The sequence below is a fragment of the Phocoena sinus genome, chromosome 1 (genome assembly GCF_008692025.1).
Source record: "Phocoena sinus isolate mPhoSin1 chromosome 1, mPhoSin1.pri, whole genome shotgun sequence".
NCBI lineage: Eukaryota > Metazoa > Chordata > Mammalia > Artiodactyla > Phocoenidae > Phocoena > Phocoena sinus.
This window is the reverse complement of record NC_045763.1, coordinates 147,050,252-147,078,112: the sequence shown is the minus strand read 5'-3', so window position 1 is coordinate 147,078,112 and position 27,861 is coordinate 147,050,252. Positions and strand designations below refer to the sequence as shown.

The following is a 27,861-nucleotide window of genomic DNA, read 5'->3' as shown; positions in this document are numbered from 1 at the left end:
CTAAAGGACATAAATGAAATGCAAGAAAATCAGTCATGAAAACCTCAAGAGTACAAGACATATTTTAATCCTCGCAGAGACAGAGCAATTCTGATGATTTGAGGGTGAAAGAAACAAGTTCAGATGAGAAATCTTCTGGTTTTAAAACTACAAATCATTTCTCAGTCCGTTAAATTGACAGTTGTATACAAAATATTCTCTAGACAATCAGATTCCATCTCTTATTTTCTGGACTCAACTGAATCATTTTCACATCTTTAAAAAAAATTCTTATTACCAGCTGGCTAATAGCCTCACACCATTTAGTGGGTCCTAGTCGCCAGGGAGAATTCACTTTATATTAATTAAGTGGTCCCGCTCAGCCATTTTATTGACTAACAACCTCATTTTTTACTCATCTTTTCAAAATGCTAGAAGGTCAGGATTTTACTGAGGAAAAGCCCACAGACACACTCATGAGCAAATCCCTTCTGCACCAAAATCAATCCATCTTTTAATCTAGCAATATCCTTTTCTCTCTCATTTCATAGCAAAAGCTCCAAAGAGCAAGCAACAAACGGAACCTCTACAGAATCAACTGCTCCACTGAAGTAAACAGCAAGAAGACTTTCCTGGCTCATGTGGTTATCCTAAGTGTACAGAGACTCTCTCTTGGTAGAAAAGAGACTGAGATTGCCAGCTTACCCTCTTCCTCAAGTTGTAGGTGAGAATGAGGTTCCGGGAGAAGGAGTGGGAGAAGGCTGTGTAGAATTCCAGCACTTTCTGCAGGGCGTCCCGCTTGATCACATGCAGGTCACAGTAGGTCAAGGCCCTGACGTTGGCACAGGACTGGGCAAGGGTGGCTTCCTTCCAGAACACGTCTCCAAACACGTCTCCCTTCCCTGAGGAGAGAAAATGGTGATGAGGAAAGTATCAGTAGGAGGTGTCTGGCTATCGGGGTTGGCTTCCCACTGTCTCCCAGAGTTGCTGTCCATTTGGCATCCCATGGCTTGGGCTCAGAAAAGGCAAAAATGGTTTTAATTTGGACCTTAGCAACATGCAATTTAAGAAACTTTAAAATACCATAGGATATATGTCAAAGTTCAACCAATAACTGTGGGTTCGTTTGTGATGTCCTGAACACCCTAACCAAAATGGGAGCCCCGTGTTATTCTTTATCACCCACGGTTTTCCGAAGCATCGATCATAGTCTGCAATTATATTATTTACTTGTTTTTTGTCTGTCTCCCAACATGAGCATTCCTGTGTCTCATCTCTCCACTAACACCCAGTGTCTGGCACACAGTAGGAGTTCTCACAATATCTGCTGGCAAAAGAGAAGTGAGGAAGGAAGGTGAACGGGGGGTCTACATTAGAGGGACTTAGAGGCACACACTAGGCTGCGATGGGGAGGGTGTGGACTCTTCATTGGAAGCTGAAGAACAGGCGGTGTCTCCCCCGTTTAGGATGACCTACATGGAAGGAGTCAGGCAAGAGTGGAGTTCCTCTTCTCCCACACTCTGTCCACTGCCCTGAGGTTTATGTTTGTGTGGCGCCTCATTCCCCATCCTCTCTCCCATACCTCCTTCCATGTTCCTCCCCTTGCCAAATGCCCTAATGGCGGTATAAAAAGATGGGCCCTATATAAGTGGCATCTCCAGGATCCTCTATACCTAGTATTCCACAAGACTATATTTAACAATATATTTAATAGTAAGTCAATGGAGTACTCATTCCACATAGCCATATTCTGGGTCAAACTCCTATCAATCTCCTCTAAATATCTGTTTTTCACACCTAGGGGTATTCTTCCTACCTTTCCCAGAATCCCATGTTTTAACATATGTCTAATGCAAAGCTTAATTCATTCCTGGCACAGCCTCTGGTTATAAATAGCTTGAAATGTTGTTTCTCTTGCTTTTAAATTTTCAGCACAGATAAACACAAATTTGAATCCCCAGGGAGCCAGAGAGGGGGGGGGTGTGTGTGGTTGGGGGAAGGAAACAATGCAACAAGGGTGAAAACCAATCTAACAACTCTCAAGGGAGTTGTCAGCCCATGCATCCAGAAAAGCCACACTCTGCAGCGAGAACCCAGGTACCCGCGACTCAGTGTGATCTACAGGGCAACTGTTTTCCTAATTCAGGCTAAGGAGGCAATTAGAGTTTTAAGCATCTGGACAGAACTTGACTTTTTCTCAAACACCAAAAAGTGTCCGCTCTAAGTACATAAGGTACTCCACGGGTACAGCCCTCTCTAAGCACCTCCACGACGTGAGCTGAAAAGCAAGTATACTGGACACATTACTCTATGTGTTGGTGAAATAATGTGTAGTTCTAATTTATGAAGACGGTTTCACCAACTCAATATGAGTAGGATACATGCTTGGGGTAGCATTTAGGTAAATATGCCTTTAAAACTGTGCTATTTAAATTCCCTTACCAGGTGTTTTTCAGCCATCTGTTATGAGTGGGCTAAAGTAGGGCAGGGGCCAGCGGATGGTAATGTTTCTCTCAGTGTGACACCACCTGGCTTCCATGGAGAGAGGTTCATTCAGTGTGTGCTCCCTAGCATGGAGCTCTCACCAAAAAGGCTGGCCAATTCATTCATACATATGGAGCATTCTATAACCCCTCTTTACTGCTCTGCAGTGCCTCTCACACCTTTCATAATTATGTAATCCTGTTCTCCTAGAGAATGCTCTTTATCTGACATGCAGTATGGTAAACAGTAAAAAAAAAAAAAAAAAAAAAAAATGGACCCTACACATATACTGCAGCTTACTTCAAGAGGCAAAGCCTAATTCCCTTTCCTTGAATCTGAACTCACTTTAGTCTCTTGCCTTCATCAATAGAATGTGGCAGAAATGATGTTGCAGGATTTTCAGGCAGGGTCATAAGAAGCCTTGTAACTTCTGCCTGTGTCTCTTGGAACACTTACTCTCAGGATGCTCCCTCTTGGACCCAACCACCATGTTTTGAGAAGAACAAACCACACAAGAGGTCACATAGAAGTGATCTGGGGACAGCCAGGCTCTGTCAGTCATGTAAGCAAGCCATCTTGGTCATCCAGCCCAGTCGAGCCTTCAGATGACTGTAGCCCCAGCCAATGCTGGACAGAAACCACGCGTGGGAAGTTCAAGGGAGAACGAGCCATCTGAGCCAAACAACCCACAGAATCATGAGAAACAATTACTTTCTTAAGCCACTAAATTTAGGAGCTGTTTGTTAAGCAGAAATAGATAACCAGAACAAACAGAATCATGGAATTCTAGGATGAGAGGCCCATGAGAAATTACTTAATGGTTTACCTAATATTCCAGCAGAACACTGAAAATCATCCCAGCTCTGAACCGGCACCCCACTTCCTTCCCTGAAATAACGAGATGAGAAAGAGCTAGAGGTGGCTCTAATGGGCAGGTTCTCTTAAGTGAGTGTTTTGCCCATCAGTGAGAAAATGCGGAATTTACAAGTTCTGCAGTCTCCTACTGTGATCAAATGTGGTATAACTAAGCCAGAACTATTGAGAGTAGACCATTGGTAATCTTGCCTAATTCTTATTAAGATTACTTCCTTTAAGCAACCTAAGCTTCCATCAATAGATGACTGAATAAAGAAGATCTGGTGTATGTGTGTATACATGTCACAAACACACAATGGAATACTACTCAGCCATAAAAAAGAATGAAATGTTGCCATTTGAAGCAACAGGGATGGACTTGGAGGGTATTATGTTAAGTGAAATAAGTCAAAGAAAAACGAATACTGTATGATATTACTTACATGTGGAATCTAAAAACAATACAACAAATTAGTGAATAAAACAAAAAAGAAGCAGACTCACAGATACAGAGAACAAACTAGTGGTTACTAGTGTGGGGAGAGGGAAGGCGGAGGGGGAATTTTGGGGTAAGGGAATAAGAGGTACAAACTATTAGGTATAAGCTAAGCTAAAAGGACATACTGTACAACATGGGGAATATAGCCAACATTTTCTAATAACTATAAATGGAATATAACCTTTAAAAATTGTCAATCACTACTCTGTATTCCCATAACATATAATATTGTATGTCAACTATACTTCAATTTAAAAAGCTATAGAGGATTGGTTCAAGGTGGCAGAGTAGAAGGATGTGCTCTCACTCCCTCATGTGAGAGCACTGGAATCACAACTAACTGCTGAACAATCATTGACAGGAAGACACTGGAACTCAACAAAAAAGATCCCCCACATCCAAAGACAAAGAAGAAGCCACAATGAGACGGTAGGAGGGGCGCAATCACAATAAAATCAAATCCCATAACTGCTGGGTGGGTGACTCACAAACTGGAGAACACTTATACCACAGAAGTTCACCCACTGGAGTGAAGCTTCTGTGCCCACGTCAGGCTTCCCAACCTGGGGGTCTGGCAACGGGAGGAGGAATTCCTACAGAATCAGACTTTGAAGGAGGAATTCCTACAGAATCAGACTTTGAAGGCTAGCAGGATTTGGTTGAAAGACTTCAACAGGACTGGGGGAAACAGAGACTCCACTCTTTGACGGCACACAAAAAGTAGTGTGTGCACCAGGACCAAGGGGAAGGAGCTGTGACCCTATAGGAGACTGAACCAGACCTACCTGCTAGTGTTGGTCTCCTGCAGACGCGGGGGTTGGCTCTGTCTCACCGTGAGGACAAGGACACTGGCAGCAGAAGTTCTGGGAAGTACTCCTTGGCATCAGCCCTCCCAGGGTCTGCCATTAGCCCCACCAAAGAGCCTGGGTAGGCTCCAGTGTTGGGTCACCTTAGGCCAAACAACCAACAGGAAGGGAACCCAGCCCAACCCAACAGCAGAGAAGCAGATTAAAGTTTTACTGAGTTCTGCCCACCAGAGCAACAGCCAGCTCTACTCACCACCAGTCCCTTCCATCAGGAAACTTGCACAAGCCTCTTAGATAGCCTCATCCAACAGAGGGCAGACAGCAGAAGCAAGAAGAACTACAATCCTGCAGCTAGTGGAACAAAAACCACATTCACAGAAAGACAGACAAAATGATAAGGCAGAGGGCTATGTACCAGATGAAGGAACAAGATAAAACCCCAGAAAAACAACTAAATGAAGTGGAGACAGAAAATCTTCCAGAAAAAGAATTCTGAATAATGATAGTGAAGATGATCCAGGACCTCGGAAAAAGAATGGAGGCAAAGATCGAGAAGATGCAAGAAATGTTTAACAAAGACCTAGAGGAATTAAAAAACAAACACCTAGAAAAATTAAAGAACAAACAAACAGAGATGAACAATAACATAACTGAAATGAAAACTACACTAAAAGGAAGCAATACCAGAATAACTGAGGCAGAAGAATGGGTAAGTGACCTGGAAGACAGCATGGTGGAATTCACTGCTGCAGAACAGAATAAAGAAGAAAGAATGAAAAGAAATGAAGACAGCCTAAGAGAACTCCGGGACAACATTAAACACAACAACATTCGCATTATACGGGTCCCAGAAGGAGAAGAAAGAAAGGACCCGAGAAACTATTTGAAGAGATTAGAGTTGAAAACTTCCCTAACATGGGAAAGGAAATAGCCACCCAAGTCCAGGAATCGCAGAGAGTCCCACACAGGATAAACCCAAGCAGAAACATGCTGGGACACATAGTAATCAAGCTGGCAAAGCTTAAAGACAAAGAAAAATTATGGAAAGCAGCAAGGGAAAATGACAAATAACATACAAGGGAACTCCCATAAGGTTAACAGCTGATTTCTCAGCAGAAACTCTATAAGCCAGAAGGGAGTGGCATGACATATTTAAAGTGATGAAAGGGAAGAATCTACAACCAAGATAACTCTACTCGGCAAGGATCTCATTCAGATTCGATGGAGAAATCAAAAGCTTTACAGACAAGCAAAAGCTAAGAGAATTCAGCACCACCAAACCAGCTCTACAACAAATGCTAAAGGAACTTCTCTAAGTGGGAAACTCAAGAGAAGAAAAGGACCTACAAAAACAAACCCAGAACAATTAAGAAAATGGTTATAGGAACATACATATCGATAATCACCTTAAACGTGCATGGATTAAATGCTCCAATCAAAAGACACAAGCTCGCTGAATGGATACAAAAACAAGAATCATATATATGCTGTCTACAAAAGACCCACTTCAGACCTAGGGACACATACAGACTGAAAGTGAGGGGATGGAAAAAGATATTCCATGCACATGGAAATAAAAAGAAACCTGGAGTAGCAATACCCATATCAGATAAAATAGACTTCAAAATAAAGAATGTTACAAGAGACAAGGAAGGACACTACACAATGATAAGGGATCAATCCAAGAAGAAGATATAACAATCATAAATATATATGCACCCAACATAGGACCACCTCAATACAGAAGGCAACTGCTAACAGCTACAGAAGAGGAAATCGACAGTAACACAATAATAGTGGGGGACTTTAACACCTCACTTACACCAATGGAAAGATCATCCAAAATGAAAATCAATAAGGAAACACAAGCTTTAAATGACACAATAGACCAGACAGATTTAACTGATATTTATAGGACATTCCATCCAAAAGCAGCAAATTACACTTTCTTCTCAGGTGCCCACGGAACATTCTCCAGGATAGATCACATCTTGGGTCACAAATCAAGCCTCAGTAAATTTAAGAAAATTGAAATTATATCAAGTATCTTTTCTGACCACAATGCTATGAGATTAGAAATCAATTACAGGGGAAAAAACACAAACAAATGGAGGCTAAACAATACGTTACTAAATAAGCAAGAGATCACTGAAGAAATCAAAGAGGAAATCAAAAAATACAATGAAAACACGACGATCCAAAAGCTATGGGATGCAGCAAAAGCAGTTCTAAGAGGGAAGTTTATAGCAGGATAAGCCTACCTCAAGAAAAACAAACATCTCAAATAAACAATCTAACCTTACACCTAAAGAACCTAGAGAAAGAAGAACAAACAAAACCCAAAGTGAGTAGAAGGAAAGAAATCATAAAGATCAGAGCAGAAATAAATGAAATAGAAGCAAAGAAAATAATAGTAAAGATCAATAAAACTAAAAGCTGGTTCTTTGAGAAGATAAACAAAATTGAGAAACCATTAGCAGACTCGTCAAGAAAAAGAGGGAGAGGACTCAAATCAATAAAATTAGAAATGAAAAAGGAGAAGTTACAACAGACACTGCAGAAATACAAAGCATCCTAAGAGACTACTGCAAGCAGCTCTATGCCAATAAAATGGACAACCTGGAAGAAATGGGCAAATTCTTAGAAAGGTGTAAGCTTCCAAGACAGAACCAGGAAGAAATACAAAATATAAATAGACCAATCACAAGTAGTGAAATTGAAACTGTGATTAAAAATCTTCCAACAAACCAAAGTACAGGAACAGATGGCTTCACAGGTGAATTCTATCAAACGTTTAGAGAAGAGCTAACACCCACCCTCCTCAAACTCTTCCAAAAAACTGCAGAGGAAGCAACACTTCCAAAGTCATTCTACAAGGCCACCATCACCCTGATACCAAAACCAGGCAAAGATACTACAAAAAAAGAAAATTACAGACCAATATCACTGATGAATATAGATGCAAAAATCTTCAACGAAATACTAGCAAACAGAATCCAACAACACATTAAAAGGATCATACACCATGATCAAGTGGGGTTTATCCCAGGCATGCAAGGATTCTTCAATATACGTGAATCAATCAACGTGATACACCATATTAACAAACTGGAGGATAAAAACCATATGATCATCTCAATAGATGCAGAAGAAGCTTTTGACAAAATTCATCACCGATTTATGATAAAAACCCTCCAGAAAAAAAAAAAAAAAAAAAAAAAAACCCTCCAGAAAGTGGGCATAGAGGGAACCTACCCTCAACATAATAAAGGCCATATACAACAAGCCCACAGCAAACATCATTCTCAAAGGTGAAAAACTGAAAGCATTTCCTCTAAGATCAGGAACAAGACAAGGATGTCCACTCTCACCACTATTATTCAACATAGTTTTGGAAGTCCTAGCCATGGCAATCAGAGAAGAAAAAGAAATAAAAGGAATCCAAATTGGAAAAGAAGAAGTAAAACTGTCACTGTTTGCAGATGACATGATACTATACACAGAGAATCCTAAAGATGCCACCAGAAAACTACTAGAGCTAATCAATGAATTTGGTAAAGTTGCAGGATACAAAATTAATGCACAGAAATCTCTTGCATTCATATACACTAATGATGAAAAATCTGAAAGAGAAATTAAGGAAACACTCCCATTTACCATTGCAATGAAAAGAATACTTAGGAATAAACCTACCTAGGGGGACAAAACATCTGCATGCAGAAAACTATAAGACACTGATGAAAGAAATTAAAGATGATACAAACAGTTGGAGAGATATACCATGTTCTTGGATTGGGAGAAACAATATTGTGAAAATCACTAAACTACCCAAAGCAATCTATCAATTCAATGCAATCCCTATCAAATTACCAATGGCATTTTTTACAGAACTAGAAACAAAAAAATTTTTAATTTGTATGGAGACACAAAAGACCCTGAATAGCCAAAGCAGCCTTGAGGGAAAAAAACAGAGCTGGAGGAATCAGACTCCCTGACTTCAGACTATACTACAAAGCTACAGTAATCAAGACAATATGGTACTGGCACAAAAACAGAAATAGAGATCAATGGAACAGGATAGAAAGCCCAGAGGTAAACCCATGCACCTATGGCCAACTAATCTATGACAAAGGAGGCAAGGATATACAATGCAGAAAAGACAGTCTCTTCAATAAATGGTGCTGGGAAAACTGGACAGCTGCATGTAAAATAATGAAATTAGAACACTCCCTAACACCATACACAAAAATAAATTCAAAATGGATTACAGACCTAAATGTAAGACCAGACACTTTAAAACTTTTAGAGGAAAACATAAGAAGAACATTCTATGAGATAAATCACAGCAAGATCTTTTTTGATCCACCTCCTAGAGTAATGGAAATAAAAACAAAAATAAACAAATGGGACCTAATGAAACTTAAAAGCTTTTGCACAGCAAAGGAAACTATAAACAAGACGAAAAGACAACCCTCAGAGTGGGAGAAAATATTTGCAAACGAATCAACGGACAAAGGATTAATCTCCAAAATATATAAACAGCTCATGCAGCTCAATATTAAAAAGACAAACAAGCCAATCCAAAGATGGGCAGAAGACCTAAATAGACATTTCTCCAAAGAAGACATACAGATGGTGAAGAAACACAAGAAAAGCTGCTGAACATCACTAATCATTAGAGAAATGCAAATCAAAACTACAATGAGGCATCGCCTCACTCCGGTTAGAATGGGCATCATCAGAAAATCTACAAACAACAAATGCTGGAGAGGGTGTGGAGAAAAGGGAACCCTCTTGCACTGTTGCTGGGAATGTAAGTTGCTACAGCCACTATGGAGAACAGTATGGAGGTTCTTGAAAAAACTAAAAATAGAATTACCATATGACCCAGCAATCCCACTACTGGGCATACAGCAAATACCATAATTCAAAAAGACACATGCACCCCAATATTCATTGCAGCACTATTTACAATAGTCAGGTCATGGAAGCAACCTAAATGCCCATCAACAGGCAAATGGATAAAGAAAATGTGGTATATATATACAATGGACTATTACTCAGCCATAAAAAGGAACAAAACTGAGTCATTTGTAGAGACTTGGATGGATTTAGAGACCGTCATACAGAGTAAAGTAAGTCAGAAAGAGAAAAACAAATATTGTATATTAACACATATATATGGAACCTAGAAAAATAGTACCGATGAACTGGTTTGCAGGGCAGAAATTGAGACACAGATGTAGAGAACAAACGTGTAGACACTAAGGGGTGAAAGTGGCGGGGGGCAGGGGATGGTAGTGTGATGAACTGGGAGATTGGGATTGACATGTATACAGTAATATGTATAAAATGGATGACTAATAAGAACCTGCTGTATAAAAAAATAAATAAAGTTCAAAAAAACGCTACAGAAAAAAAATGAGGGAAAATTGTTGAAGACATGAAGTGGGGAAATGTGGGTCAGTTAGCAATGTAGTCATTATGTTCCCATGTCATAAGAATGGACATAAAAAAAGACTCAATGGAAATATATCAAAATATTAACTGTGCTACCTGGGGATGGGGAGGTGGATTTACGAATTGTGATTTTCCTTATTTATGCTTTTACTCAATTAAAGTGTAATATCTTGTAATCAGAAAAAATATTACTTCATTTAAACAAAGCCCAACATGTGAACATTCTCAAATGAATTAGGAGTAGTCTTTCTAATTATAAAAGAACCCATAAAGTAAAATAATAGCCCCTCGTGTGCATTTAACATATGAGTTTACCTGTAAAAATTCAGTTTATAAACAACTCTTCAGGAGCATATCTACTGCATACAACAAAGGGCAAACATATTGTATTTGAAACACTCCAGGAAATAAATCAGTGCATCTTTAGAAATGACAATATTCCCACCGTGAAGAGTATTCCAATCAAAGGTTTTGACAGAAACAATAAATGGAGACTAGTTCCTACTACAAAAGGTAATTCAAGGTAAGATCATCATGATTAACTTGTAGGGTCTAGGAAGTCTCAGTGTTGTCATAACTTGCATTTGATTTTCAACCCAAATTGAAAATCATACAATCTTTCTTGCTGTCAAGGCAGCCTTTTTGGTATAAATGACCTGTTAGTGAGATTTAAGAATGTGGTGTCAGAGGACCTGTCAGATTCAAAACAAACCCAAGACTATTCTGGCAAATGAGAAATAAAGCTATGACACATATAACTTGGGAAAACCGTCAAAGGGAAGGACATAGAGCATTTGGCAGGCTGCTTGTAAGTTACACACATCGCTGGAATAATGACTTACCAGGTCAGGGTTACGAATCGGAGGCCAGGACAAACTCTGTAACCACACTCATCTCTTGTTCCCTAGTGTGAAATGATCGTTCGCCGAAGAACAAAAGGTACCCAAATGCACTCGGCAATCAGACTTCTTGAGACCCTCAGCTTTTTGATTTATTTATTACACTGAGGCGCTGGGTGCAGAATGTTAAAACCTAAGGTTCTAAGATTCTAAAAGACATTCTAAGTGGATATTCTGAGCTGGGGGGAAAAGAAAAAGGAAAAAAAGGGAGAGGGAATAAAGGAAAGGCAGTCTCATTAAAACTCCAAGCAAACATCCCTGTGATAATTAATCCTCCTGCCCTCCCACCCCCAATTATACGCAGCTTTCTTTACTGAGCCTCCACTTTTGCCACAGACATAAACAGCCCTCTGGGTACAAACGTGGGGCTGAGGAACATTCACAAAACAGAGGTGGGAGTTGGGACACAGGGATAAGGTGGCACCAGGAGAGAGGGAGGGGAGATCTCTGCAAGGAGTCCAGCACAGGAGGAAACAAACACCCTGCAGACAATTTGGCGTCATGAAGGGCAGAGGCTGCAACAGCCACTTGCAGAGGCTGAAGCGGGAAGGAAGATGGGAGTGGGGGGGTTGGGAGGGTTAAGAGGGGTGATTGGGGACAATTCAAGAGGTGCTGGGGACCTGAGAAGATCCACAGCCTACTGAATATTAAAGAGTTGCAAAAACGGACAACCGAGTTTAGAACACTCCAGAAAAAGCCCCGTTTTTAAAAGACTGGCTGTGAGTGAGCTTGGCGGACCAGAGGGGTCAGAGCAAAAATGAAACTCCAGCTGCTTCTCTTCACTACTCCCTATCATGTCCTCTTATAAAGACCACTCACAGTGGTATCCTGTATTAAGCAAAACATAATTCTGCAGTTAAAGTCATCATATGCTGCTAAAATCATCAGCCATTTCTAGGCCCACACCACTGACAAAGAACTGATTCGGTTACTCATGCAATTCTTGGCAGCCACTGTTCTGGGTGCTGAGGTATAGCAGTGGGATGACAGATGCAGTGGAGTTCAGAGAGACTCAGGTGATTCTAACATGTTAGGGGCTATGATGCGGAGAGTACAGGAGGGGTATCCGGCTCAAGCTCAGGCTTCCAGGAACACGTGGCGTCTGAGCTGAGACCTAAAGGATGAGTTCCAGTGAATCAGCGTAAAAACGTAGCACAGATGATTCCAGGGAGAGGGAACAGCACGTGCAAAGGCCCTGAGGCACAGGATATGTCCCTTTAGCAGGACTGAAAGCCATTCGGAAGCCTCTGGGTTCTCCAGGTTTTGGATTATCTGCTCCTTCACTTGCCTGCAGGGATGAGCGTGGACAGTATATTTTGTAATCCTTTGACAAAAATGCCTGGTCTCCTCATTCAGCTGCAAACTCATCTAAGCACCTTCCAGACTCTACAGTGAGCAGAGGTGCCAGGAATATAGACTGCAGTGAGGGCCATCCCTAGTGCCTTTATTCCTCCTCTCTGGGGCATCAGGAAGTCCTCTGCCCTCAAGCCATCTCGAGACTAGAGGGGCCTTGTCACTCACTGCATCAGGATGGTGAAATGTGGCTGCAGAGATCCTGGCATAGTCGAGGAAGGCTCTGAGGGAGAGCCATTCTCTCTCCTGGCCCTTGGGATAATTCTGCTTATGGGACATAACAAAGAAGCTGGATTAAACCCTCCAGGCAAGTCCTGAGCAGACTGTGCACACCCACTGAACTGGATAGTTGAGGGGGATGAGGCTCTCGACACAGGCTTCAGGGCCAGACAAGCTGGCTTCAAGCTCAGGTCCGCCTTGCTGGGTGCTGGAGCAGCCCCTGCCAGCCCCTCCCCCTCGCTCTCTGCCTCTAGTCACAGTGGGTTCTCAGATTCCCTCCAAGTCCGGCTCCCGGCTCACCTCCGGGCCGTCTCAGCACAGCCTCAGACATTCCGCCCTGCTCCTTGGTCTGGATAACTCCTTCTCATGCCTCGAACTACACCCACACCTCCTCTCTGACCCTTGACCAGAGCAGCTCCCCATTACGTGTGCCCCTGCACTCTGCAAACACTCTTCATCCCTGTCATTGCCGGGTCCCCAGCAGGGTCTTGGGCACACAGCTGGCGTTCAATGGTTGTTGGATGCATAAACAAAGCAAAGGCACTAGGCATCTTACTAACCTCTCCCAGTCTCAATTCACTCAGCTAGAAAATGTGGGTAATAATACCCGCCTCACAGGGCGATTTTAAGTATTACATGAAATAATGTGAACAAAGCACTTAGCACTGTGCTTGGAACAGAGTAGGTGCTCAAAAACTAGTAGTCACAGTGAAAGAAGAGTCCTCTATAACAGCCCTGGGAGGCAAATCCCACAGGGATCATCAGCCCCGTTTGAAAGAGAAGAGAGAGCTCCAGAGAGGTTTAAATGATTGTCCGTGACCCACCGGCTTTCCCCCCACTGCCATGCAGCCTCCACATTGGGAGAGGCCACGAAATGCTCCCAGTGCGTTGTCTTCTACATCCCCTCTCTCACGCAGCCTCCTCTTCAGTCAACATTTAGGGAGCTCTACCTGGGGCGGGCACCATGCTAGGTGATGGGAAAGAGGATAGATGAGGGACAGCCTTGACCTTAAGGAGCCATGGCCTAGGAATCCACATGTTCCCCAGAACCAATTCTCTCCTCTTATGGAAATAAAACCCATGCCTTATAGCTGGGCACAAAGATGACCAGAAGAAAGACTGCACTACAGCTAAATGTGGCCATTTGTCTGAGCTCTGGTAAAGGGGAGGGGTGCAGAGGGATGTGTGCCACCTCTAGGGTCATGCCCTGTCCTTCCCCTCTCCCTGCTTCCTCCTGGCTGGAACAAGATGTGAGCTCTCTTGGGCCAGGAAGCCAAGGTGACAACCTCGTTAGGATGAAGCAACAGGCTAGAAGGAGGTTGGGTGCCTGACACCATGAAGTCACCACTCCAGCCCTCTATGCCTGGACAGCTGGCGCCGTGAGAGAAAAACAAGTTTCTGTCTTGTGTAAGCTTCTATTATTTCGGGTTTTTGCTGGAGCAGCTGAATCCACATCCTAGCCAATTCAGGAGTCCACGGTCCACTGGGGCAGTACAGTGTGTTGGGTTCTGCGGGGGCAGGTATACACACATCTGATTTCTTCACCTGCTCCAGGAAAAAGCATGGGCTTCTGCACCTCTGAAGAATCGGATGGACATGACGATGGAGGCTCTGGCAGCACATTCAGAGAAAAAGCTACAACGACTTGAGCTAAACACCTTGGTGGTACCCACCCACCTCCCACACCAGCCCTGACTATGGACAGGGAACCAGGATCTGCTGAGGAGTCCCTGTGCATGAGGCCAGGCACTGGCCAGGGACCCCGTTTCAGGCATCCACCATGTACCTCGCCCCAAAGGTGCTAAAGTCCAGGCTTTCAAGCTAATTTTGGAATAGTTAACTCTCCCGCATGCGCTTATGGACATTTCCCTTGCATTATCTGAGACCATGGGGGACAGTAGCTAAGCAGAGTTCTGACACCTCATAAATTTTGCCTCCTCTTATCTGTAGTGAAACCACCAAGCCCTTCTTGTTCTCACTGGAAAAAAAAAAAAAGCTGCTGGCAGTCTGTGACCTCTGCTTCATCTGCTATAGTTTAGAGACATGAGAATGTACATCAAAGACAGACAGACATGGTGGAAATCTCATCCATTTGCCTTCCCATCCAAGCCATGAAGATCTACTACTAGGAATAAAGCCTTAGCTTTAAGTGCCAGATCGTATCGGATTGTGTTGTGATGTCAGGTGCTGAGCCAACATGTTTTACTGGATTTTTTTTGTTGACAGAGAAAGCAGGGAAGGAGATGCTCAGGAGGCGTGGCTCCAGGTGTGCAGTTCACCCCACTTCTCAGAGGGGCGTCTCCTTCTAGAAAGGTTTGGTCTCATATTAGGCTTTGTAGGAGAGTTCAGAGACGTTCAAGAAACATTTGTTTTCTTTTGAAGTTGGTACAGAGGAGAACAATTGTTCTGCTCTTCTGCAAACCATCTCTGTATTAGGGATGGGACCATGCTGTGGTTCAGCCACATATCTGGTTAATGAAACCCACACGAGAATCTGTAACGTCATACACCAGGTGCGATGTGAACTGCCTCTGATTCTCCCAGGCAGCTATGAGATTGGGAGTTCCCAAAGGTGGGGTTATGTCTCACCACCCTTCTGCACACAATTCAAACCAGTTCAGCAATTTGGCCTGACCTATTATGGATCAGGCAACGTTCCAGCAATTAAGGGAGATAGAACAAAAAGATAGGACATCATCTCTGCATTCAAGGGGCTTACAATATGAGACAAAACTTACATGTATGTAAGAGTGAAGTTAAAACAAACAAAAATGTAATACCAAGGTACGTGGGAGGCTAGTCTGGGCAGAACTAGAGAGATTTTATAGAGAAAAAGGGAACGGAGCTAGCCTTCTACAGTGAGGCAAGAGAATTCAGATACATGAAAGAGAAGGGAAATCCCTTCAAACAGCAGGGGGAAAGCTGGATGGTCAGGAATGAAGAGAGCTGGTTTGGGCTATGTTCTCCTTTCTTTCAGGGCTCAATTTCTTGGCTGTGTTATTTACACTGCCTCCATGCTCTGACTATCAAGGGGGGAATGATTTGTTCCATTCCTGATGTTTTCTGCCCAGAAGACAGCTTCAGGTGCACCACACTCCTGGCCTCCCTCGTGCCCTCATCTGATTGATGAGTTTGGGAGAAGACCCTGCATGTGTGCAGGCCAGCCCCTTCGCTCTCCTTGGGATCTGCCTGGCAGGAGCTTGTTCCCTCTGTCCCTCCTGCCACCAGAGATACAGGGCGGACCCTCACAGGGGTAGGCTTGTGCTGGTCAGCAACACAAGGGTGGGTCTAATCCTGGGGCTTAATATTGGGAAGCCTTCTTGGATGCAAATATAATGCATATTCTCTGATATTAGTTTTATCACAAAAATAAAAGGTGATAGTTTGACTGGTACCCATCTTACTTATTATCTCTCTCTTGGTTCAGAACTCTGGGAGAGATGTATGCAAATTATGAAGCACCCCTGAACCCAACTCCCACCCTCTTCATTTCTCAAGCTCCTCTAATCTTGCTTCTGACCCTATACTCACCATTACTCTCACCGTGGTCAGTAACTCTTTTCCTGTCAACAGCCTAAAAGATAGTTTTTAGTCCTCAACATATTAAAGCTCTTTGATTCTAAGATATACTTAAGTTGTTTAGCATTTTTTATCTCTGAAATCAGAAGGTGCCTTACAATCAATGATATGTCACAGTTTAACTGGCAGCATTGTTTCTCAGTGGGCCATAGAATACTGGTGTGTCTTATCATCCATGGCATCTTCTAGTCACTGAAATGTGGTTCTGTAGCGTTTGAGAATGCCCTTTTCTGCCCCTCCTTGGCTTCTGTGACATCCCACTCTCCTGGTCTCTCCCCGTCTGATGGCGGTCCATCTAGGACTCCTACATGTGTCCTATATTAACTGGTATTCCTTGGGGCTCTGCTCTAGACCTTGTTGCTTCTTACCCTCCTCTCTCTCCTCGAGTTTCCTTAGCCTCTCCCTTAGCTTCAGTTGTCACCCGGATCTCAGTGATCCCCAGGTTTATACCTCGAGCTTCGATCTCTCTTCCGAGTCCATAGAACCTCCCACTGGATACTTGCACTTAGCTCAAATCCACAGATTCAAAACTGGAACTGGTCCTGCTCCCAGGGAAACCTGCCCATCCTCCAGTGTTTCTCCTCCCTGTGAAAGTTGTCCAAGTCACTGCAGACTCTACCCTCTTGCTTGTCTCCATATTCAATAAATGACCAAGCTCTGATAATTTTATTTATCAGAGATCTCTTGGATCTGTCTACTTTTCTCCACTCCCACTGTTGTTAAGTCAGTTCAGGCCTCTCTCTTCTCTCAGCATCCTCCTCACTGGTCTCCCTGCCTGCTACCCATTCTCTTCACAGCAGCCAGGATGATCTTTCTAAACACAAATGCGATTTTGTGACTCTTCTCTTTTAAAGTCTTTGCAGATGCTGCCCCTCTGCCAGGGAACACTCTCTCTTTAATCCCCTATGCTCAGAACACCCCGCTCCCACACACCTGGTGGAATTCGGTTCATCATGGAAGTCTCAGCTCAGATACCACCTCTGTCAGGAAGCCTTCCTTGATTTCTTCTGGCTGGGCTGAATTAGATGCCTGTCTTATAAGCTCCCATAGCATCCTGTTCGTACTCTTATTACAACTCTTGGCACTCTATTTTATACGTGAAACTGCATATTCACTTGTCTGTTTCCCTGGTGAGACTGTTAGTTCTATGCCAGGAGTGTATGTTTGGTTCACTGTTGTATCTCCAAGACCCAGCACTACACCTGGCATTTTTATGGAATGAACTAATCAACAGATCAATGAAAAGATGGGTCTGAGTGGAATAATGTAAGGTGGGACAGGATTTGAAAGACTATGAATGACTTAGGATGGATGACTTTGAGGACAGGACTGGCCCCCAGTCCAAGTGCAAGAACCTTGGTGTCCTCAGGTGGCTACATTGTCAGCCTGGCTCCAGAAGGAATTTGCTGACCTGCTCAGAAAAACTCCTGTAATTCCCTCTGATCCAGCTTAGTGCTGAGCTGAAAATTTATGGACCTATTTAAAAAGAAGAAATAAAAATGATGGATGTTAGAAATTACCCTATGATACAAATGCTCTCCTTAACGGAATTTAAATTTCACCCCAATATGGGTCACCAGCCTTCCTCGTGGAGACTATACTGAGTCTGAGGAAACAATGTTGGCATAGCTATCTGAAGGGGGGCCCACACATAAATGGTTACATTAAAGCAGTGGCTTGGAAACATCATGACAATTCTCCTTCTGTTCTTCACAACTGCAGTTAGATAAAATTAAATTAGCCAAATGCCTCTCCACTAAGTGAACAGATCACAAATCTTCCACTGAAAGCAGGTGATAATTTTCCAGGATGGCTACAGATAAGAATTCAAAATTGACTTGATTTTTCCCCTTTTGTTTATAAAAGGATATGTGTGCATTGTATAAAATAAATGAAATATATTGAAAAAGTAGAAAATATTGGCTCTTAAGACCACCATGCAGAAAGCTTCAGTTAACGTGTTGGTACACTTTCCATCTTTCTTCCACTCATATGCATTTTTATGTAGTTACAGTTACTGCATATATAGTTATATATTCTGCTTTTTTCTCCACTTAACATTATATTTGAAACATTTTGCATTCCAATCAAACTTCTTATACCATCATCATAACAACTGCCCTGATTTACCATATTTTTTGATTTAACCAGTACCCTCTGTCTGGGCTCTAAAGTTATGAGAATTTCCTTTAGAAAGCTCTATTAACTCTGCACCTATTTTTTCTCCCCAGGTTCCTATTCTTTCCTCTGAATCCTAAATCTCTGTCTTGAGCCCTGGCTTCTTTTCCCAGTTCCAGACCTGCCTTTCTGAGTAGCTGTTAAACACTCCACTTGGATACCCCACTGGCCTTTAAACGCAACAAGTCAAACCGAGCTCACACCTTTCCCTCTCACCACCTCTTCCTCCTGACTGGTTTCTTTTGTTGCCGGTGCCTCCATCTCTCCACCCACCGGGGGTCAGTCCCCTCTCACCTCCCTGTATCTGCTCCCCACATCCTATTATTTACAACCTTTCAGACTCTCCTCCCAGAATGTCTCAGCCACCTGACCCTTCCATGCCAGCTTCAGCAAATACAGGTCACCCAGTTAAATCTGAATTTCAGATAAATGGGTACATTTTAGCAAACACATGCCCCATCAATATTTAGGAAATACTTCAGCTAAAAATTATTCTTTGTTTATATGAAATTCAAATTTAACTGGATATCTGTTTTATTTGGCAGCCCGACTCCTGTTTCGGTTTCTCCTGCCCACACCATAACACCTTTCATCCTTACTATAAGCCACAGTCACCTAATGGTCTCCTTGTCTCTATGTCAAATTCGTTAATTTTTGCAAATCACAGCTCTAACAGTGTCATACTTTACTCACCACCCTTGGTGGTTTCCCACTACCTAGTTCCTCAGGCTCACATTTAGAAACGTCAACAGGCTAGCCCAGATCTGCCTCTCCAGCCCACGTCCCACTGCTGCCCTTCAGGGTTCTCAGCTCCATATCCTGGAGGTTCCCCCTCTCCCGCTCTCTCTGGCTCTTCTTCCCCATCTCCCTTCCACCACCTCACTCAGGCCCTCATGATTTCTCACCTGAGCCTCCCTGTTAGCCTCCATGCCTCGATATTTGTGGAACCCAAATCTTCATGTCACTCCCATGTTTAAAACCCTCTCTGGGCCCCTCATCCCCCCAAGATAAAGTCCAGCCCCTTATTCTGGACCATGGGGCCCTTCACAGCCCAGCCTCTGCCTTTCAATTCAATTCAGCTCAATTCAGCAAACAGCCTCCAGTACCTTCCATGTGCTGGGCCATGCCAGAGATATGAAACCAAAGGACCTCAGCTCATAGGCGACAGATGAGTAAACATGCAATTGCGGCAGTGTGATGGTCTTAGCAGAACCACAGGAGGCCTTGGAGACTTAACCAGTTAGTGGCAACTCCTGCAGGGAGTTAGTGCAGAACTGGGGTTACAGTTACATCTCCAGTCCCAGGTCCAGGGCTCTTTCCACTACTCAGTGTAGCCTGGCAACAAAAACATCTGTCTTGCCCAATACGATGAACCAAAGCAAAACAAAAAGATACAAGATGATCTGAGATTAAAATATAAATTAAGTATTAAAATGCAAAACGCATAAAAGTTACTACAGGGATTCTAAATCACAGTGAAACAGGAGCATTTAAACACTGCACTTATAGGATGGAAACACAGAGAGATGGATCACACTCAAGCTGAGCCCTGATGAAAGCTCATCCCTCATTTACATTGGTCAACTAACACAGAACTGAGATAACAACTTACTTGCGGATGCTAAGAGTACCACTGGGGCAGGGACAGAATGAGGACCTGTGACTTTTTATTCTGATATCTATGAAAAACTAGAAGAAGATTACTTTTTAAAAAATCTAGGGCTTCCCTGGTGGCGCAGTGGTTGAGAGTCCGCCTGCCGATACAGGGGACACGGGTTCGTGCCCCGGTCCGGGAAGATCCCACATGCCGCGGAGCGGCTGGGCCCGTGAGCCATGGCCGCTAAGCCTGCGCGTCCGGAGCCTGTGCTCCGCAACGGGAGAGGCCACAACAGTGAGAGGCCCGCGTACCGCAAAAAGAAAAAAAAAAAAAAAAAAAAAAAATCTAATGAATAAAATGCACAGGCTAAAGGCTTGAATTTATTTCAAAGAGCCAAGAAACTAAATTAGAGAAGCCACGAAGTGATTTCTAAGAGAATTCCAAAAGGAGATTAGGAGGGTATCACCTCAAAAACCAGGCAGAGAACCTCAGAGGGAAAGGAGAACACAGGAGATCATCTAGTATATTCTCTGTCCTCAGGGGACGGCATAGCTTTCAATCCAGGAGAGAGATCGTATGTGTTTGTGGAACCATGTTTTTAAACTGCGGGCTGACAGCAGGTCAAGTAAGTAATTTAGTGGGTCATGACAGTCAATTTCTTTTTCAATGAAAGTGAATAGAATCTAGTAGAAAACACGAGGTTGCATTTCATGCAGCAAGAGTTCAGTGCTGAGTTTTATGTATAATTGTGTGTGTGCACATGTGTTTATTAGTTCATAATACAATATACATTGAGTCAGGAAAGTCTGAAAAACACTTTTCTAGAAAACTTTTATTAGAAAGGGTTTTATTTTTAACACATACTGAACACATTCAGTTATGAGTCCTGACCCTTTTCCTCATTTTTGGAGTCTGTGCTAAAATGAAACAGAGAATGGGGGTGGAATGTTAGAACTGGAAGGAGCAAACAAATGAGCAGAGTGTAAATGAGTGAACTGATAACAAGAGACTAGAGACCAAAGGAATGAGATGGATGAGTTCTGGGCTTTTTCCAAAAGCCTCCTGTTTTATGGTAACTAAGGATTCCCTGGCTGTTCTCACTGGAGCACTGGGTACACAGTAGCTGCTCAATAGTTACACGTCCTATAACCTTCTAGAAGCACCTGTATTCTCTCTGTGGTAACAGTTGCCAAGCAGTGTGACTGGTGCCTTTTAAATAATGTCAGTCTCCTCCTTGAGGAACTCCTTGCAGCAGCTCCTTGAAGGCCGGGCTCATATTCGATCCAGTGATGCATTCCCCACCTCTGTGACAGTTGCCCCAATAAATTTCAGTTGAATTGAACTGAAAGGCATCAAAGGACACTAAAGATCTAGTTCTAATAGCTATTGGATGCTTAAACCCTCTCTACAAGAACTAACTGATTTCAGTTCATTGAGCAGAAGGTACTCTAATTAGAGGAAAACAACAAAACTCTGAAGTTTCCAAGGGAAAAAGAGTGTGGACTCTCTTACACCTCTTGGCCCAGAGGTCAAGTTCATTCAAAGGGCCTGTGTTGTCCTTTTAAAGAATAAGAGTCTCTTGAAATGTCAAAGATTCTTTAGGACGTCAAGCTTGGACCTACTTTCTGGACCCAATCTGGCTCCTGGGGATACCCGCTTTTTCAAGTCTGGACAGCTTGAGGGCAGCAACCACTTTGAATCTGAAGCTGTTGAGCTATTGCAGAGGCCCCATCCATGCTGCTGGCTAGAGCTGGCAGGATGCCCAGGAGGGCCCGAGGCGGAGGGCTGGACTTGGAGAAGTAGTCAATTGACCAAATAAATCAAAGTTGAACCAAGCCCTGGTTGCTTCCCCACTAGAAGCCCAGGCTGAGGAGAAATGAGACGGGGCTGGGAAGTAATCATTTGCCTTCCTCACCCTCTGCAGCTCTTCCTACCTCCATGCCTAGGTGTCCAAACCCAACCCCCTAACAGTGCAGCTATTTAGCTTGGGGTGGGGGTGGGGGGAGCGTGGTGAGGTGTCAATAAGGAAGCCCTGAGCGTGAATATGTAAGGGAGATGGCACTGGTCTGAGGCTAGACTCCTTGGAAAGGCATATGGTGAGTTATCAGTGAAGGGAATGGGTGAAAGATGCCCTACACCAAAGGATCAAATTCAAATTCAAATAAGGAAAGCCCACTAGTCACTAGTGACTCTTCTTCCCAGCCAGGCAAATGTCCTGAGAGAGCCATCGCTAAAGGAAAATCCTCTTTATTGGGGACATTGATAGTATTAAAGGTAGAGATAAGTATCCTTTCCCTGCAGTGATACTAAAGCAATGGCTTTGCCCTTAATGTGTGCTGTTCCTTACACACAGTCAAATCTCATGTCTCTGTGGATGAGAAAGGCAAGGAACAGAATAATAATCCTGTCTGTAGAGTTCAGTGGACACTAGGAATCCAAAACTTATTTCGACAAACAGTTTCAGCCTCCATCCCCCACTGAATCTCTATCCCAGCCTCCCTCCCACCATCTGTCGGCACACACTGAAGGAATACAAAGCATCCTTGGGTTAACCTGAGTAGAATATAATCAAGAGGGCAAGTTGGCTCAGGGTCAGGGGAGAAAAGAGGCTGCATATCATATACTCTCAAATCAAGCAGGAACAAAGTTTAGGCCTTAGGAAAAAAAAATACTATCTATGTCTTGATACTTGGTTTGAATCTCAAGTCTAACTTCAGTTTAACAATGTCTCCCTGCCTCAGTTTCCTAAGAGAGCACACCCAAAGATTACAAAAAAAAAAAAAAAAAAGAAGCCCACAATGTCTAGCAGTGTCTGGCAACTGAATGGGCCAGCAAACTACATACTAACACTGGGAATGAAGTGACGCTAAATAGATCAGAGCAGAGGTTCTGGAGTCAGAGGGACCCCAGGATGCTGGCTCCATGGACCTCATCAGCTATGAAGACTTGGGAAACTTCCTCAACCTCTCTGAGTTGTCAGTGTCTCATCTAAAAAATGGGGATAATAAAACTACTTCATAGGGTTACTGTAAAGATGAACTGAGAATCTGTATGTAAAATGCCTGGTACAGAATAGATGACCATAAATGATGGGTATTATTATGAGGGCTTGCCCCCTCAGAGAGGTAAACATGCCCCCACTAAAGAGCGTTCTGCAGCTGCCTCAGGCAACCAGATGAATCTCTCAAAGGCCACTGATGCTCAAATACCAAATACCCACGTTCCCCCCATGTCATGCCTCCTCCCCCCACACTCCCTATTACAGTGCCTGGCACGCCGCCTCCCAAGTTTCCAAGTGAGGGATCTTGCAGTCCTCATTGACTTCCCTCTCCTCCCACAGCCAAACCATCATCAGGTGCTGTTGATTCTACTTCTTAAATATGTCAACTCCATTTGCTTCTCTCCCTCTGCCCGCCACAAATATTAGTTCGGGGCTCCACCAACTTGCCCCTAGATAACAGGTCTCCAGGCTCATCTCCCTACCCCGGCCTTCCCCCTTCAATTAACTCTGCAACTACAATTATCTTTCTAAAGTACAAATCTGATCGTGCCTCTCCCTTCCCTTCATCGGCTCCCCAAAATAAAATCCAAGTCCCTTAACATGGCTTCCAGAGCCTGCCATGATCTGCCTAGTGCTCAGAGCTCCCTTCCCAGACTCATCTCTCACCACACCCCTCCTTACACTGCGTGTTCCAGCCACACTGAGTACGCACACGTGTACAAATGAATCATGACTTTCTCTCTCTGCGGTGATCTCACACATGCTTTCCCCTCTGCATAGAATACTCCTTTGTCCCTTCCCTTCACCATGTTAATTCATATTCATTTTTTAGGTTTCAGCTTCGACGTCATTTCTTCCAGGAAGCCATCCCCAATACCTGAATCCCGGGTTAGATGTCCCTTCCACGGTATACAAATGTCTGCTAATTTGTTCACCTTTCCCCAGTAGAGCCCCTGTAGGACAAGATCCATTTCTTTCATTGAAACATCCCAAGTGCTTCAAACACTGCCTGGCACAAGACAGGCACTCAGATATCTGCTGGATAGATGAATGGATGCCAACCATTGGTCCTGCCCTGTGGAGCCACTTCTGGTTGAAGGCAGTAGGTAAACCAACCCCAGGTACCAGCAGGTTTCCATCCAGCAAAGGCAACACCTACCTAGAATGGCTACCACCTCATCATCCTGGATCACCTCCAGGGAGCCGGAGACCACAAAGCAGAGGCTGTCGACACTCTCTCCCGCGTGGTAGATGAGGTCTCCTGGGGCGCAGTGCACCGTCTGGAACTCCATGGCCAGTGCCCGCAGGCAGCCGTCGCTGGCCAGCCGGAAGGCCGGGTGCTCCTTGAACACCTTGCGGTTCAGGTGCACGCAGATGTCAGCTCTCATGTCCTTGGGGCAGATCTGCAGGACCTGGCCAAGCATGGGGAGAAAAAGCGTCAGGATCCTCGGTGTGGCCTCCAGCTCACTGCTTCGCAGGACGGAAGCAACACCCACTAGACTAGACCATACTTTTCAAGGCACCAATGGACAAGACAGCCACAGTGACCCCAAAATCTGTGCTAAATGCTCAGGACAGGGGCCTGAGTCGGGGGCTGGGAGTATGTTGGGACCCTTTAGACAGGAAATCCGGGAAGCCCTCTCTGAGGAGGTGACAATTAAGCTGACATCTACATAACGTGTCAGAAGGAGCCCTATGAAAGAACATTCCAGCGGAATAGCCAAGGTTGTGAGGAGACCTGAGCAATAGCCAGTGTGAATGACGGGAAAGGTGGGCATGGGAGATGAGGTTTCAGGAGAACGTCAAGCACAAGAGCATGTGGAGACTTTTAAACTATGAAAAGATCTTGATTATGATACTGAGTGTAATGGGGACACACCGGAAGACTTGGAACAGGGGAGTGACAGGGCATCCTCTATATTTTAAGACGATCATTGCAGCTCCAGAGTGGAGTTAGAGGGCCAACTGTAGGCTGGCAGGAGTGGAGCCAGGAATCGAGTTAGCTCACTCCTGCAGGTGTCTAGGTGAGCAGTGAGGGGACTTGGACTGGGATGCTGGCAGGGAAGCCAGTGAGAAGTAATCAAATTCCGAATGTATTCTGAAGATACAGCTGACATGGTCTGTTGATGGACTGAAGGTGGATGTGATTTGAAGAAAGATATTAAGTAATATTTACTGAGCACTTCCTACATGCCAGGCATTGCTAGGCACTTTGGAGTCATTCATTCATTTCACACACATCTATGGAATACCTTATTGTATGCCGGGAATCATTCTAAGCTCTGAGGATGTAGCGTGAACAAAACCCCCTGTCTTTGTGTGACTTACTATCTAGTGGGAGGGGACAAATAAAAAGCAAAATAAGTAAAATTTAGAGGTTAGGGCTATTTGCAAACAAAAAGCAAAATAAGTAACATTTAGCAGTAAGTGCTAAGGAGAACAGTGAAGAAAGAAAGCAGAGGGAAAGTCAGGAGAGTTGCGATTTTACGTTTTCAAGCTAATTGAAATCCTCACATAAACCCTATGATGTAAGTGCTATTATGGTACCATTTTACAGATGAGGAAACTGAAGTACAGGAAAGATCAATAACTTGCTCAAAGTTGCACAGCCAGGAAACTGCAGAGCTGGGCTCTCCAACTAGGTAGTCTGACTCCAGAGCCCAGTTTAGATACAAATCACTTCCTATATGATAAAGCTGCCCGAAACAAAAGGGCTTGTAATTTGACTCTCAGCGTCTCGGAACTCAAGGCAAAATGGGAACTGTAAGAGGCCATGGGGGTCTCATATTCCAAAGAAATAAAAATTTCTCAGCCTTTCCTATGGAGAGAAATATTCCTCTGGACTAAATTTTTGCAAGAAATCATTCAAAGCTCCTTACGTAGCAAGCACGAAGTAACACAAGAGGACACCTTCAAGTGTACTTTTCCAGAGAAGTCAGGAGTGTTCCTAAAATAATCCTTTCTCCTGTCCTAGGCTGTGAACAAAGCGGGGGGCATTAAATCAAACGTGTTAAGTGAAGACATTTCCTTGGGGTGCTGGTTACTTCCCCACCCCTGCTTCTCCGCCTCAGCACGGGACATTTGCCTCTGCATCTGGTGCTCACCTCCGAATTTGGAAGTCCCTCAGCCTCCTTCAAAACCCAGCTCAAATCTCACCTTGCCCAGGACAGCTCTGCTCCAATCCCACCCCTCTGCATGCCCCCATGCTCTGCACTGGAAAGAGGAGGTCAAACAGTTGAAATCCCAGTTCCTTCCTCTCCAAGTGACTTAACTGCTCTACACTTCAGTTTCTTCTGTAAAAAAGCATGCTGCTAATGTTGCCTTATGAGGATTCAATGAAATTATATATCTACCAGTACACATCCTCAGGACGGCACCTGGCCCTAGTAAGGGACTCAATAAACGCAGGTCCCCTCCTCTATGTGCCTCTGCGTTCTTGCCCTGGGGCTGTAGGATGTCAAGGAAGTGAGCATGCTTTCCGGGAGTGGGGATGGAGGACTGACTGAGGCAGAGGAAAACTCAGACAGCCAATGCTTAGGCAGAGTGCTCACTAAGTACTTCTCCTTCAGGTTCAGTAAAACAAGACTGCTGTAGAAATGCAGGTTTAAGTTGGATCCTCTTCTCTCCAAGCAGAACACCAGGGAGTGGGGAACGCTTGCTTGTCATGTCAAAACTGTGCCCCGTGGTTTGAAACAAAGATTTGTTCTCTAGGTGATTTCACCTTTAAATATTTCCTTTCCCCTGGGCTGGGCTTTGCTGGCAGAGTGTGGAGATAATGCTTTATTCGTGGGCACTGTTCCAGAGCCACGGGAAAGCACATGTGGAGAGGAGAGGGCACTTGGAGTGGAGAAATTACACTCTCACGGCCATCAGCATCTCCAGCATTCTTCTGTTGGCTTCACACTGGCGGGGGCTCCTGAACGTCTCTCTCTGAGGGGCGGTGTCAGCTCAAGACCCCGCAGCCTTCCCGGGCCACCTGCCCTTCTACTTGGTTTGAGGAGAGACCACTCTTGCTGATCTCTGAGGCTCTGAAGGCCCCAAGGAGCTGTCACCACAGAAGTTCATGGGGTCTCCCTGGGGGAGAGGAGGGGTGGGGGTTAGGATGAAGCATGGATGCGAGAACAGGCTTTAGGATCAAGCAGATCTGGATTCAAGTCCTGGCTTCCACATGTACTAGTCGTGTGGACTTGAAGCTGTGCTTCTTTCCCCAAGTCTTCTTCTTCTAACTTGAGTATAGAATTCTTCAGAGGAGTCCATGAGCTGCTGTGTGAAAGTCCTGGTACGATGCCCGTCGCGGGACAGGGCTCAATGCATGGGAGCTGCCATGTCTGACATTGCTATCACAGCAGAGCAGCGGGTCATCCTGAGGGAGGTTTTGAAGTCCAGGAGGTCAGAGCTAAAAGGGCCTTAGAGCTCAGCCTTATTCTTAAAAGTTATCTAGTTTCCATGTGTCACAGACAAGGAAACTGAGGCTCAGAGGGACCAATGATATGCTCAAGGTCATCAGATAATTACTGGTAACACCGGAGTTGCCCAGCACTCCCACCCTTCTATCGCACACACATCACCTGGTCATCATCGACCATTCTGACCTGGATTGGAGGGGAGGGAAACCAGAGAAGGGCTCAGAACCTTGGGACTGGCTTTCTCCCCAGGAGCTGCCTGCCAAGGAAAAGCGGCCACCCCAGGCTGGGCTGGGCTCTGCACTGAGTGTCACAATAGTCCCCCTTCCATCTGGATCAGGACGTGGGGCAAATCCCAGAGCCCTCCAGGGAGATAGCAGGGAGGGGAAGAGAGGGCCAGTGCTGATGGGTGCTGTCTTCCATGGGCAGCCACCCAGCCCAGACCTGCAGTGAGGGCAGGAAAGGGTTTCTTTCCCAACAACCAGATTTACAAAGGCATCCTGGCCCCTGGGAAAGGGAGCCCCAGGGCTGAGAGATCAAAGTTCCTTT

General features: G+C 44.4%; 1 protein-coding gene across 2 annotated transcripts in view; it reads right to left on the bottom strand.

The window, feature by feature from the left end:
• The window catches only part of KCNH1 (potassium voltage-gated channel subfamily H member 1), a 415,341-nt gene that overhangs the window by 88,904 nt on the left and 298,576 nt on the right, over positions 1-27,861 (bottom strand). For both annotated transcript variants that reach the window (XM_032641744.1, XM_032641753.1), the window contains exons 9-10: positions 24,069-24,321; positions 685-881 (exon numbers count right to left, since the gene is read on the bottom strand). In XM_032641744.1, coding sequence (XP_032497635.1) covers positions 685-881; positions 24,069-24,321 — 450 coding nt within the window. The remainder of the gene's footprint in view (positions 1-684; positions 882-24,068; positions 24,322-27,861) is intronic.